The sequence below is a fragment of the Molothrus ater genome, chromosome 1 (assembly GCF_012460135.2).
Source record: "Molothrus ater isolate BHLD 08-10-18 breed brown headed cowbird chromosome 1, BPBGC_Mater_1.1, whole genome shotgun sequence".
In the NCBI taxonomy this organism is placed as follows: domain Eukaryota; kingdom Metazoa; phylum Chordata; class Aves; order Passeriformes; family Icteridae; genus Molothrus; species Molothrus ater.
Window position 1 is genome coordinate 131,023,644 of NC_050478.2, and position 13,133 is coordinate 131,036,776.

At 38.4% G+C, this 13,133-nt stretch overlaps 1 protein-coding gene across 1 annotated transcript in view; it reads right to left on the reverse strand.

Moving 5' to 3' along the window:
- Window positions 1-13,133, reverse strand: part of CPQ (carboxypeptidase Q) — a 145,985-nt gene that overhangs the window by 23,350 nt on the left and 109,502 nt on the right. Inside the window, exon 7 of the mRNA XM_036406488.1 lies at window positions 4,421-4,622. Coding sequence (XP_036262381.1) covers window positions 4,421-4,622 — 202 coding nt within the window. The remainder of the gene's footprint in view (window positions 1-4,420; window positions 4,623-13,133) is intronic.

Consider the following 13,133-nt stretch of genomic DNA (forward strand, 5'->3'; position numbering starts at 1 on the left):
AGTGCAACGCCCCTTACTCCTGCAGCATCAAATCCAAGGCTTTTCAGCATTGGGTTATGAAGCCCTAGACTGTACATCTGATATTTCTTCTGGGTTTACTCTTTTGGAAATAAAGAGAAGCTTAAAACTGGATCCAAAGACCCTGCCCAAGCCTGTGGGCAGTACAAACCAGGTATTCTGACAGGTAGCATTTCAAGCATCACAGTGGAGAATCACTTCCAAACAGTGACACAGCCAAGAATGAACAGAGGTTATTCACTTATAATTTGGGAAAGAGAGTTTGCTCACTTCTTCATGTCCAGCTGGCAAGCTCAAGTCCAAGAGTTTTCCTGCTATGCTGCTTTCTCAGACATGTCCTTGGCTGACAGTGAGCAGAGGAGCAGGCTTGGCACCAGCACGGCAGCAGGCTTGCAGCTGAGTCTGGTGCTACAGGGATGATGGGGACAGGGGTAAGAGAGGGCAGCATGCTCCAGAAAAGGGGTAGATTTAACCTCTTGCATAATACAAAAGGAAATAATCCGAGTCAAAATCCGGTGTCTCAGGCCAAAATACAGCATATTTTAGATGAAGGTAATAAAAAAGCACTATGAACATGTAAAAATGAGAGAAATTATATATTATAGCCTTTGTTTGCCACATCTGAATGACTAATCGATTTGGTTAGCAATGAATTTTTGATTTCTGAAGAAACATTAAAATTAAATGGACTCCTGGTTTATTAATTTCTGGAAGAACAATTCTTCCTTTTATGCAGTGTAACGAAAAATCAAGTCACTGTGGAGACAGAGAAACACAAACAAACATCAAGGTTCAAAGAGAGAGTGTAAAAGGAGTTTCACCTTTAGGCCACTGGTTGATTTTTAAAAGAGGAATTGAAACATGCCTTTGGGGAGTTGTTTGATGTCCTGGGTCAGCTTGATCTCAAATACAGCTTAGTTCCTAACAGACAAGTGTTCCCATTGTAAGCACTGCAGCAACAGATAAACACCCTGACAAGCAGAAAGGAGCATCCTTGAACCAGTTTTCCTGGAAATAATGTGTCACAACAGCCACTTCTTTGCAAAAATACAAAAACACCTGTTTTCATCTCCCCAAACACCTAAAGCTGAACTAATGTTTACTGGATTCCATAATACAAATAAAACCACTTCATCCCCCCTTCTCAGATTCTTGCAGGGAAGGCTGATCCAGACCCAGGACTGTTACCTTAGGAACTGCTCTAAATTACATTCAAAGCATTTTGGTCATCATCAAGTATCTGTGACCATCAGATACTTCACTTTTCCAACAAGAATATCCCAGCACTGATTTAGCAGGGCTTGCTTAATAATTTTTTAACCCTTTCAGAGACTGAGGAAATCTGTTATGAAAAAGTATGCTAACAAACCAAATAAATAAAGCCAATCAACATATCTTCCCACTTATATCTGCAAATTCTAGCCAAACTTAATTGGTATTCAGTGTTGCAAAGGAACAGCTTTATGTGCCATTATCTGGATACATCTCTAATAAAAAAAAATTGAATTGAACCCTTTAAAAGAAAGATGAGGAAGATAATTGCATAATTTTTAAATAAGCAGTCTTAGAATCAATGGTCACATCAAACTCTAAAACCACATCTTAAAATACAACACCACAAACCCCCCGCCCCCCTTCCTCTGATTTATGCTTAATGAAAAGGCAAAACAAATGTTATACAAATATTTTCAGTAGCTGAAAACTGGCTATCAGTGCAAAACCACAACTACAGACATTCCTCACTGCTGGGCTGAACTGCTCTCAAAACAATCCAATGTAAAGGCCACTGACAAATATTTCTGACATTCTGCAGTCACAAAGAATTAGAGTGCTGTGTTTGGTGCAGATCACATTGCTTGTGCTTTAGAGGTATTATTTAGGCTTCAGTCTATGGTTTGCTAAGGACTCTGAACTCATGGCCTCTCTCATCCTAAAATCTCAGAATAATCACTGCTGTTTAGTAGCATTTCATTGCATGTCCATCAAAAATAAACATGCTCAAAATAGCAGATATTAAGAAGCTACAGTCTCTTTGCCTATCTCAGCTATGAACAGTTCTGAAAAACACATTTAGTGTTGCCCTCTGAGGATCTTTCAGACCAAAAGATGTAGGAGGAGAAAAATATTAAGAGCATCTAATAAGGTGAATCCTAGAATCTAGTTCACACTGAAAAGGGGAAAACGCAGAAGAAATTGTCAGAAACCATTCTTACTGTTCAAGAAGTACACCATATTTTCTCTCCCTGTTGCAGAAACAAAGCCACCAAGTATATTTTCAAGAAAATATTTAAATAAAATTGATGAAGTGTCAACACTTGACTGCTTGTTTAAATTGAACATAATTATAAAAGCTGTTACAGAGTGTTCAATTTGTTTCAATGTTATTATATATCATAAAAGCTCATTCAAGCAGGGAGAATAGTGTGGACAAAGCATGAAGATTAGAAGATGTCTTAGACTTCTCCCTGGAACAGCATGAAATATAATCTAAAGCAGCGAAAATTCTTTTACTGGAGCTAATTTCTTTTCACTGGAGCTTTATGAAGAAAAGAATCAGTGTTCCTTTATGCTGCAAGAACACTTTGCTATTTGCTTAACAGGAAGTTAAATGAACCAAAGCTACAGACAGAAAAAAAAAATCCACCATCAATTAATGTGACAAATTCTTAATAGGTAAACAAATCAGATTTATTTAAAAACTGAGGTCTTGGTTCTGGTGTATTTGTGTTTTCCCAAGGTTGAGCTTAGATTCCCAAATATTTTTCATAGTTTATGCTTTCTGAGGAGTACAGATGTCCACAGGAGAGGGCTTTTTCCTGCATTGCTCCTGCTGAGTAGCCCAAAGACTAATCAAGAGGACCATGGCAAGCTGTAGCTGCTTAAGCTCCAGGTGCACCACAGCTGATGAGAAGTGGTGTGCAAGAGCTCAATACCCACTGCCATCACAAGCACCACTCATATTATCAACTGAAAATAAAGCATTTGAATGTTAAATTTTTCTCTCCTCTTCCATAATCTGTCACATTCAGATGGGAAGCACAAGGCAAGTCCCCAAGGACCCCCTGGAATGATCCCAGCACCTTACCTAGAAAATACTTCTGATACCCTTGCATTTTCTAAACATAGGCTGAGTAGTGAGTCTTATATTGCACCTAAAACACAGATATGTTGGTCTGAAATTCTGGACCAGACATCTTTACACGGGCACGTTCAGGCTGTGGAGGATGATGCTTGGCCACAGCCTCTCAGTAGTGCTTACAGTCTCTCCAATCAACTCAGCACACCATTGTCACAGCTGCATGTCGTGGTACTGAACTAATTCCACTTCACCCAGAGAGTAGGACAGAAGCTGAATTCCTAACTGTTTAATAATATCCATCCATACTTCTTGCCCAGTATAGATATTTTGGTTTCAAAGTTAGACATCCATACATCTATCGAAAGCAGTCAACTTTATGGTATCTCTGTGCACCCTGAGTGTGAAGCAAGGGGTTCTGACCATAAATAAAATAATATATTCTGTGATTCACTCTCTTCCACAAGGTAAAAAACAGCAGTTAATTAAATATTAAAAGATTCTAAGTATATAGTAGCAAGTAGTAAAACTAGCATGAGAAATGTGCCTGCCTATTTCAGCCATAAAACACAGGAGAAAACCTTAAAATTTAAAACTGATCATAACTTTTTTAATACCACTGTTATGAAACTTTCCTTTCTACTATTATTCAAATGGAAATTCAGTCAGGCTGGCCTCTGGTTGGGATTCTTGTGCTCTGAAAGCCTCTGTGCTAGTGTGGGGGTCTCCTGCATGGAGGTGCTGCCAGTAGTGGATCTCTCTCACAGCTCACAAGATTCTTTGCCAAGAAGCTGCTCCTCATTTGGAGACAGATAAAATCCTCAAAATACACCCCTAAAATACCTCAAACTTTTCAGAATTCTACCCCTTTATCACACCCTAATGACTCGTAGCTTTTTAAATGTTACATCTTAAAAATATTGTTTCTCCAGCATATAAAACAGAGAGAAAAAGCCCTGAATTTCAAAGTAAAACTAATAATAATTTAAAAAATATTTTTTCTCTATTGGAGAGTTCCCTTCTGCCTTGGTTTACTATTTATAAACCACCAGTCTGGGATTAATTATTATAAATCCTTAAAGCCGAAAAGAAGATTTTAGGCATTTTATTCTACGTATAATCTATACCATTATTAAACTGCAGCTCAAATGCACTTTATGTCCTATTTCTGTTGGTCACCTTTTAACATTTATGCATTTTACCTATGGTAAATTTTACTCCCAGGGAGAAAGAATTTCTTAGTACTGTGAAAGGACAGGACCACCCATCTGGCGTGGCAGGGCTGAGTGGGAGCAGCGTCCCCTGCCAGGCTCCAGGGACACTCACCAGGCACCCCGTCCCTCATCCAGTAAGCGATGTCTGTTCCATCTGCAGGGTCGAATACATCCGTAACATTGATGGGCTGCAGCAGAGTCATGATCTCTTTCACAACGTCCCGGGCTTCAGCACTGCCAGAAAAACCCAGTCCAGATGGCTGGAAGGTGCCCTCATCAGACTCCATAACGATATCAAAGTTGGAGATATTTTCCTAAACACGTAGGAAAAGAAGGTATTATGCTGTGGTTGTTATTTTAGCTGGCATCATAAACTGGATTCTAGGTGTCATTGTGAGCATACCACAACAAATTTGTTTTCAGAAGCAGAGAAATGCTTCCTGTGAAAATGTGTATGCAAGCATAAATGAAGGGACCTATCTTTCTGTATGGAAATGGCTGAGACAGTTCAAATTATATTCTGAGGCACCAATATTCTGTAGGACCCACAACATGATTGGTCTGCTGTTCCCAAGTACTTTCTTTCAGACTTCTGAAATGCCACCTAGAAAGGTAAACCATCACCAACATATTGCAGTTTGCATTTGCAGCTCTCCCTTTCTTCTCAGAGTTGAGACTCTGAAATTCTGTTGCAGTGGAGAGGGTATAAAGTCCTTTGGCTTTAAAACTGGAGGCATCCAAAGCCTTCATAGACTGTGAGGAACAGTCTATTTAAAAGCCAGCTGCTGCCTGTTCAGAAACACATTATTTTCAATATAGCATATAGTCAATTCTGATATCGATTGGAGGATTGAAATGCCAAGGTTTTCACCCAGACCTGAAGGAATAATATCTATTTTAAGGAAAAATTGTGCTTCCAAGGTAAATACTCAGAAGAAACATGAAAGGTAAGATTTTGTGTACAAGTAGCATAATAACATTTGCTTTTAGTGTGTACTTGGAAGAATCTTTTAAGCTAAAAGAACAAATATTAGCAATTTATTTACTTACCATATTTGCTTAGATTGCTCAGTTACAAAGATCTAATTGGAATTAAATACATAATGATTTTACACAAATCAAGATCTCATTTAAAAATGGCATCTGGAGAGGCACATAACTTTTTAAAAGAGTTTATGGTCATGTCAGGCAGAAAAAAAGCTATACTTCATACCTCCTTGAATGTGACTAAGAGAACCTGCTGCAGGTTTTTTACCCAGATTTTATGGCTGCCATGGGTTATTTATTACAAGAAAATCATTACAAGGGATATGTGATAGCAGCAACTGACAGATCCATGTCACTTCCAGCATATATAAGCCTACAATTCAGTAAATAATTCTTTTACATATTTCTGTATTAAACCAAGATACGTACTACAGGTAGCTGTGAATAATTCACGTAAGTTTTCAGATGTTCTTTACAGAATTTGCAAAGAACTGTTTAACACTTTCCCAAAACATTTTTTCTTTTGAGTGAAACAATTCTAACAGAGCAGAGCTATTTACTTTTAACTTAGAAATATATCCAGTAGTTAAAAAATTTAATATAAAATCTTTGCATGATAAAGAAATTAGAGATGTTGTAATAGCTTAAGATAACCAATTTATCCATCCATTTAACTACTGGAAATCAAAGTGCAAATAACACATCTTGTCACCTCATTGGCAATCACCATTTTTAGACAGTGAAAAACATCTTCAGTTTGTGAAAGATTAAATGTAAATAATTAGGCTACATATGGTGTCTAGGCCTATCATCACAAGCTGTCCTGAGGTTATGAGCTTCAACATGAATCATGATTCACAGACTGTCTGAGTATAGTGGGAGAGAAGCAGGCCAAGAAAAGTACACTGCAGGCTAAATGGGACCAGTGATGCTCCAATGCCACAGATATAATAAAAAGAATGTCTCAAAATGTAAATCTTTATCATAGGTCCAAAGAGGAAGACTTAATAAAGACATTTTAGTGTGCCTCTGAATGGCCAATGAAATCTAACTTAAGTACAACGAGCCCTACATAAATATGATGCTGTGGAACTCAACTCTTTGGTTGAGTTTCCAAAGCAGGACTTCTGTCTGTTTTTAGAGCAGCTGAAATGAGGAAAGCAATAAGGCCAGGGGAAGGGCAGTGAAGTAAGGAGAAGAGTGAGCATGGGAACAACATGGACACCTAAAAGAAGCCTCTCTTATCACTCAAAACAACAGAATCCCTAAGTTCAAGAACTTCATAAACTGCTACCATTGCAGAATTGCTGTGCTCTTCAGTTGTGTTTCCTCACATAAATGTTTGCATGTGTTTCTAATATGAAACTGAGTAAACAAACCACCCACAATACATTACACCATATTGTTGTTCTGTAAGAAAGCTATTCAGTTCTGAGAATGTGCTGGAGAGACATGAAAACTGGACACCCTAGGGAGAGAAATGGACTTCACTGGGGAACAAAAAAGAAACAGGTCACAGCTACTTGAAATATCACGTGTCCTTGAGAAGGCTTGCTCCATATTTGCTCCACTAGAAGATAGGATTACTTATAAAACTACTCACCATCAAATTTGAAAGTTGCAGTCTTTAAAAAAGTTATATTGGTTTCCCTGTTCCCATTTTTGTACATCTACATTGGCATTTCTACTTACACAGAGAGAAACACATGCTGGAAAACATGCTTAAAATATATTGCTTAAAAATAGTGAAGATGCTTTGTCATCATTTGCCATCTATGATGCAGGAATAACTGCCACTAACAAAGTAAGGTGAGACCATACCTTCCCCTTCACTAATTCAAAGGAACAAAGAAACCAGAAAGATTTTAAAAAATAATTGCAGGCTCAGCTGCTTACTTCAGTCATTCTCCTAGTGAATGTACCATATACATAAGTATTTTAAACTCAGCAGGTATTTTTTACAGAAAGTAATTTCATCTGCTGCATCTTGACATTGTGCCACTTCTCTTGGTATGTACCAGAAAATTAAAACTTCTCTGTGTAACCTGCTGCCTAATTCTCTGAATATCAAAAGAGACTTTTATCCTTTGCCTTCTTATGACTCTGTTGCAGAGGAGGTCATCTGTCTTTATTATGTCATCTTTAGCTCTTCAATTGAATTTTTAAATGAAACATTACAATAAATACTCCATGGGAAAATTGGCTTTCTATAGCTTGCTATTCTCATTGAATACACAATTAGGCACAATCCTTACCAATACTTCTCCTATTTTAAGTTTTTTATTTTAATTCATTTTATTTCTGTTTTCTCTATAAACAATTTATTTTTTGTTTTTTCTAAGCAGAACTAAAAATAAAAGTACTTGTCATCTCTAAGGCAAAAACCTGATAACATGAAATCACAGAATCACAGAATGGACAAAGGTTGGAAGGGAGCACAGTGGATGGTCTGCTCCAACCTCCCTGCTCAAGCAGGGTCATCCCAGAGCACATGGCACAGCATTGTGTCCAGATGGTTCTCGAATATCTCCAGTGAAGGAGACTCCACAGCCTCTTGGTAATCTGTTCCACTACACCTGCACAAGTAAAGAAGTTCCTCCCCACACTCAGGTAGAGTTTCCTGTGCATCACTTTCTGTCCATTGCCTCTTGTCCTATTGCTTGGCACCACTGAGAAGAGATTGGCTCCATCTTCTTGACACCCTCCCTTGAGAGACTGATAGACATTTATGAGATCCTCTCTCAGCTGTCTTCTCACCTTATCTTTTTCACCCTCTCTGTGCTCCAGGAGCTCCACATCTCTCTTGTACTGTGGATCCCAGAACTGGATGCTGTGTTCCAGCTGTAGCCTCACAGGGTCTGCATAGAAGGGCAGGATCACTTCCCTCAACCTGCTGCCAGTGCTCATCCTAGAGCACCCCAGGATACCTTTGGCCTTCTTAGAGCACACTGCTAGCTCATGGACAGCTTGTTGTCTATCAGGTGACTCAGGTCCCTCTCCATGAAGCTGTTTTCCAGCAGGTTGGTTCCCAGCCTGTACTGGTACATGGGGTTATTCCTCCCCAGGTGCAGAACCTCTGTTGAGTTTCAGATGGTTTTTTCTGCCCATCTCTCCAGCCTGCCGAGGTCATTCTGAAGGGCTGCTCAGCCCTCTGGGGTATGGGCCGCTCCTCCCAGCTTTGTGCTGTTGGGGAACTTGCTGAGGAGGCCTCTGCCCCTTCACCCAAGCTATTGGTGAAAAGCTAAACAATACTGGGACCAGTACTGAACCTTGGGGGACACCACCAGTGACAGGCCTCCAACCAGACCCTGTGCCACTGATTACTGTCCCACCCTCTGGGGTCAGTCATTTAGCCTGTAATTACAGTAAACTCCTCCATTAAGAAAACAAACCCTTGTAATATACACAACTGGTACTTCTGTTGGTAGGAAACATCTTTCTTCTAGGCTAGCCACTGGCAATCCCAAGCAGGTATACCTTACAGTAGTTACTTATTCAGTCAAAATCCCAATTGTTAATTCTTACCAGATGTTAAACTAGACTGCAACATCTCATGACTAATCCATTGAGTCAGGGATGGCAATCCCTCTTACTCAGCTTAAGCAGGAACATACCTGAAAGTTTAATGCAGGGAACAGCTATCCTAAAAGCCTTCAGTACTTTGGGGGTGTTTAAAATAGAGTATTACTTGTCCAACAGCTCATTTACTGGTTTTCTTTTTTGTTCCACTGAGAAGAATCACCACTTTACAGGAAAAATACCAAAGTCTGTAAGGACAAAGCACTTGACTAATGGTTCATTTGTTCCAGTGATAAAAGACATCAGTTAATCTGACATTGTGTCTTCAGCTTTCTGTTATTGATTTACACTTAACTTTAAGAAACAACAACACTTGTATTCCAGTATTTGTCCCAGAGCAGTCAGGAAACAAGTACAGCATGGTAACCATGTTGTAGAACTCACAGGGAAGTGGTGGTCATCCCACTTGCAGTACTAAAAAAAGGTTTAAATCAGCATCCAGATTTTTTAGACTGGCTACTTAGACTACAGGAATGACAAGAAAAAACACTGGAAGCACCTAAGTACATGTGACAGCTAGAAAATAAAAAAAAAAGCAAAATAAATAACATCCTCTAAGTATTCAATAATATATAAACATGATGTAGTGTAATTTTGAGTTGCTGTTTAGTATGAAGATAATTCAATGAAGCAAAACAGAATAAATTGAAACTAGAGAAAAAACACCACAGCAGCTGTTAGGAAGCAGAGATGCACCAGCATCAAGGCATAATAAACACCAGCCACAAGTGTGATCGTATCATTTACACTCTTTTTGAATAAAGACAGGGAAAATTTGGAACACTGTGAGTTATTCATGTTTGTAAATTATCCCATCATTATATGGGAGAAAGCTGATGTAAAGCTGAAGATTTAGAAGCACAATTTTTCCTAGATTACAAGGTACGAAAAAGACTCATCCTTTTGTTACAAGATAAAATATTCTTCTGCCACATTTTATGGGAAAGCAGTACGTAAAAAAGTCTACAGGTTTAGGGGTTTGTTCTGTAGGACAGTTACAAGTTCTGACCTCTAAGAAGCCAATGACAAAAGTCCCAGTAACTTCATCAGCCCTTGAACAATTTGGTCGTGTACTTATTAGCACTTCACTCAGTAAAAACACGCTACTGCCATGTCTTGCCTTGTACAATAACACAACTGTTTCCTCTATAATGATTTGCCAGCACTCACAGAGATGACCATTCAGTATAGTAAGTTATTGTAAGTTCCCTGGGATGACAGACTAGAGAAAGCAGAGAGCTCTGAACATGGCAGCAGGCTAAGTAAGGTATACCTGAAATCTTGTCTTGGGAGATTTTTTTCCTTCGACAAATGGGCATATCAAAGATAAGTTCTCTTCTTGGAAAACGTTCCATAACTTTAGGCCTTTTAGTGCTCAAATGCAAAGGTATCAAAACAATGTCTATGGCTCTGAATGACCATCCCACCATTGTCCTTTTTTGACAGGATTTATGTTTTTACTAGAAAACAGGCAGCAATGCCAAAATTAAAATTGTGGTTTACATCTTTCAAACAAAGATGATGTTTACTCCTTCAGGAAGCTAACAAATATTTCTGCAACTTTCAACAAAAGATAAGTGAAAACAAATTTGCAGCACCTTAGAAATTATCACAGCACATATTTAATTTTCTACATCCTTCACAGCTGCAGGGAGTTTTGATAGAAGGAAGCCAACTTTCTTACAATTGAACATCGCAATGGACCAAGGACCTGTGGATGGGTGAATCTGCCTGAAGCATGCACTGGAAGCAGCAATCCTCAGAAGATTCTCTATCAGAATCTCTACCAGATTCAACTGGCAGCTCTGCTGAGAGAAAGACAAGAAAGATGCACAGAGGATAAAGACTGCAAGAAGCACACAGAAGATTTGCTTGAGAGAACGAGAAGAAAGGCACAGAAAAGTTTTTCTGTCACTAGACATGTGATCGAATTATCTACATGGAATGAAGACTAGATATCCAGGAGACAAGCTGTCATGACTGATTTGGGGTCTTCCATCCTTCAGGCAGTGTAAGGAATAAACTTGGGTTTGTGATTTAGCAAAATCTGTATTTCTCTGCAGCTTTCACAAGAAAGCTTATTCCGAAATACGAGGGAATTAGGAATTCCCATGCACCTAGAACTGGTGTAAAAGATAATTCTGTTACTATGCTATCTATACTCTGCTTAATACAATCAGCAGTGCTACTGCCTGTTGTGATACTGCAGAACACAATGTGATTACTTTCTTTCTGTAGTTTTGCAGATGGACATCTCAGTCTTTCTGCATTTCTTTCTCCTTGCAATGAAAGGAATCAACAGGACATCAGTGACCTAAAAAAGCAGCGTAATTTTATGTAATTTTTGATTATAGAGAGTATTGCTTGAGGAAAGTCAAAAGGCTAATGGTCAACACATTTTCCTGGCATAAAAGAATCCCCAATAAAGTCCTTTATGTGTTTGGTTCAAACCAGACACAAATTCATGTCTTACAGTTTCACCAGAATACTTGGTACCTCAGGATATAAAGTATTCTGAAAACTATGGTTTTAAGGAGACAATATTTTCTGGAGAAGAATCATTTCACTTGAAAGTGACAAGATTTTTTTTTTTTGATATTTGCTTCTTAGAGAAAGCAACTCATTAGCAAATCACAGTAGAAATCTTATGTGATCATCAACAAAGTGTACGTAAACTAGCATGAAATAAATGCCAGCATTTCAGAAAGTCCTGTTTTCATGCAGACACAGTTCCAGCAAAATATTAGATCTTGGTAATAAATACAAAAAAGAAACCATAGTAAACACTGGTGATTGATTTTTTTAAATATAGTTAAACCTTTACTAAAAAGTTAAAATACTGTATGGTATTTGCACCAGAAATTGAGGTAAGTACTGTAAATATCATTAATATAAGAATACCAACATGCAGAGATATTGAGAATGCCTTCTGTAATGGGGTTGAATTGAATTAATAACATATTAATGCCTCCAGTGATCACAACCAAGTTACAAAAGTAAATCTGAATGTGGCCTAGGATCTCTTAGTCTTCTCATTACGAAATACATTTGCTTTCCCAAAAGATTGTATGCAATACTTCTATTCCAAAATAAATATTATCAGTCATTCATAGTCCCTTAATTCAGCTGGGTAAATAACTGTAACCTTGTTTCATGGTACACAGACCTTTCACAGAATCTAGTCCAAAGCAATGAAAAGGATGACAGACACTTCATTACATATATTTCTTTCTCCTTTCACAAAGACAGCATAAGAGTAAACACACAAAAAACAACACACTTAACCCTGGCTGAGGGCACTCAGGTATCATTGGTAAAGGTTGTAGCAGAATCTGTACTGAAGAGTTGCATCATGAGAATGCAACTCTTCTAGAGTTTTTCAATTTGACTTGTATGAGAAAGTGGTGTTGCAATGTTTCATGATTCTGAAGCTATTTACTGTATTGTCTGTACAGAAGAGCCCTACTCAGCAACTGGGTCACACAACACTAAGCACTGGAAGAAGACTTCAGATGCAGTGTCAAACTCCAAGCCCTGCAGTCTGATTTGAACTTAGATACTTTAATTTCACTGCTCTTTATCAAGATAACGATCTTTAACGTTAAGGAAAATCAACTCTTTTTCTAGTCTGGGATTAAATCTAATTATTGGCTGAGAGCTAAAAGCAGTGAGCACTTCAACAGGTATCTCCTTTGGAAGCAAAGGTGCTGGTAATTCCCCCAAGAGGCTTCTAACTCATGGTCAAGACTGAGCAGGTGCTCTGTGACGTCCTGGTGGGTGGCAGGTACCCTTGCACTAATAGAAGCACTAAAACTGCTGGAATATACAGGGCTTTCAACTCTTGGAAATGGCTTAGAAAAATCATGCAAAGAAAACAATGGACGAGGACCATGTGATGCTCTCCAGAAAAATATTTGACAAACCAAAAGCATGGTTGTGTGGGTAATGGATGTGTCTGAGCTTCACCTGACTGCAGTTGGACAAATATGCTTTTCCTAAGCACATATTTACTGGATGCTATCAGAAACTGGAGACAGCACTACACTAGTCTAAAGCACTAGAGGTTTTGATCAACAAATATGGCTCTTACATTCTCATAAAGCTCTGTACAGCTAATCTACCCCATCACTAGCTTTAATAATCAGAAATTATAATACTGGGATCTAGAGAAAAACTTGAGTGTTATAAATAAGGCTATTGCGTGGGGATATGTGTTAATTATTGGCACCATAGTAAAACCACTATGATGCTATCTCAGT